The sequence below is a fragment of the Phytophthora parasitica genome (assembly GCF_000247585.1).
Source record: "Phytophthora parasitica INRA-310 unplaced genomic scaffold supercont2.167, whole genome shotgun sequence".
Taxonomy (NCBI): Eukaryota; Oomycota; class Peronosporomycetes; order Peronosporales; family Peronosporaceae; genus Phytophthora; species Phytophthora nicotianae.
In genome coordinates, this window is record NW_008649153.1 from 1 (window position 1) to 837 (window position 837).

Here is an 837-nt window from a genome sequence, read left to right on the forward strand (position 1 = left end):
CGAGAACGACCAAGCTGAATAAAATGCATTTGTGTTTGTTGTTGTCTTCCGTATTACTACGAATTGTACATCATACTGAGTATGGCGTTAGACCACGTACTAGTTAATAGCGAATTCAGTACTTCCATGCACAAGTTGCCTATACAGTTTTTTATTTCCTGTATCGGAAGCCATTTGATTCGCACATGAACCGCGTCACATCCTTCCGTTTTCACTGCGTAATTTCTTTTCATGCTTCGTAGCTCGATCTTTGATCTGTTTCATCGCAGCATCCCGAGCAGTAGTCAGAAGTGCATTTCGTTTAGGTGGTCTGTTGATTTTTTGCGGGACAGCCGGTCGTCGCGTGATGCGGCGGCTTGGTACTGGTGTTGTAGTCTTATCTGCGGTCCGTTGGAGTTTTGATGGCGTCAATTGCTTGCGAAGAAGCGCTTGTATTCCCAGGTTGATCTGATTAAGTGCGGTTAGTACAGCAGGGTCACCGCTATCCGTATTTCCACGAGATTGTACATCAATTCGTCGACCTGACAAGTGCTGATATTCATAAGATGTTGTAGTAATATCTGTAACCGGGTCGACTATTGTTGCGGAGGTAACTGGAACACTAGTTACCCGATTCAACACTTTCTTTGTAAGACCGTCTGTGTCTGTGTTGTTGCAAGTGAAATCCTTTCCTTCTGCAGCTTGGTTTTCGACAGCCGATAGGCGAGTGTTCAAACGATCGGTAGCTGCATTTAGCTGAGCGATTTGATGGTTTAGGTTGTTGTTGTCCGTAGTTGACGCGGCCTGGAAATCACGGAGCTGCGATTGAAACTTCGTTTCGAGTTTAGCCGCGTTAGT

The 837-nt window shown here is 45.4% G+C and overlaps 1 protein-coding gene across 1 annotated transcript in view; it reads right to left on the reverse strand.

Moving 5' to 3' along the window:
* Window positions 1-195: 195 nt before the first annotated feature.
* The window catches only part of PPTG_24702 (hypothetical protein), a gene marked incomplete at both ends in the record, with an annotated part of 1252 nt that continues 610 nt past the window's right edge, over window positions 196-837 (reverse strand). The window contains 2 exons of the mRNA XM_008918261.1: window positions 196-447; window positions 610-798. Coding sequence (XP_008916509.1) covers window positions 196-447; window positions 610-798 — 441 coding nt within the window. The remainder of the gene's footprint in view (window positions 448-609; window positions 799-837) is intronic.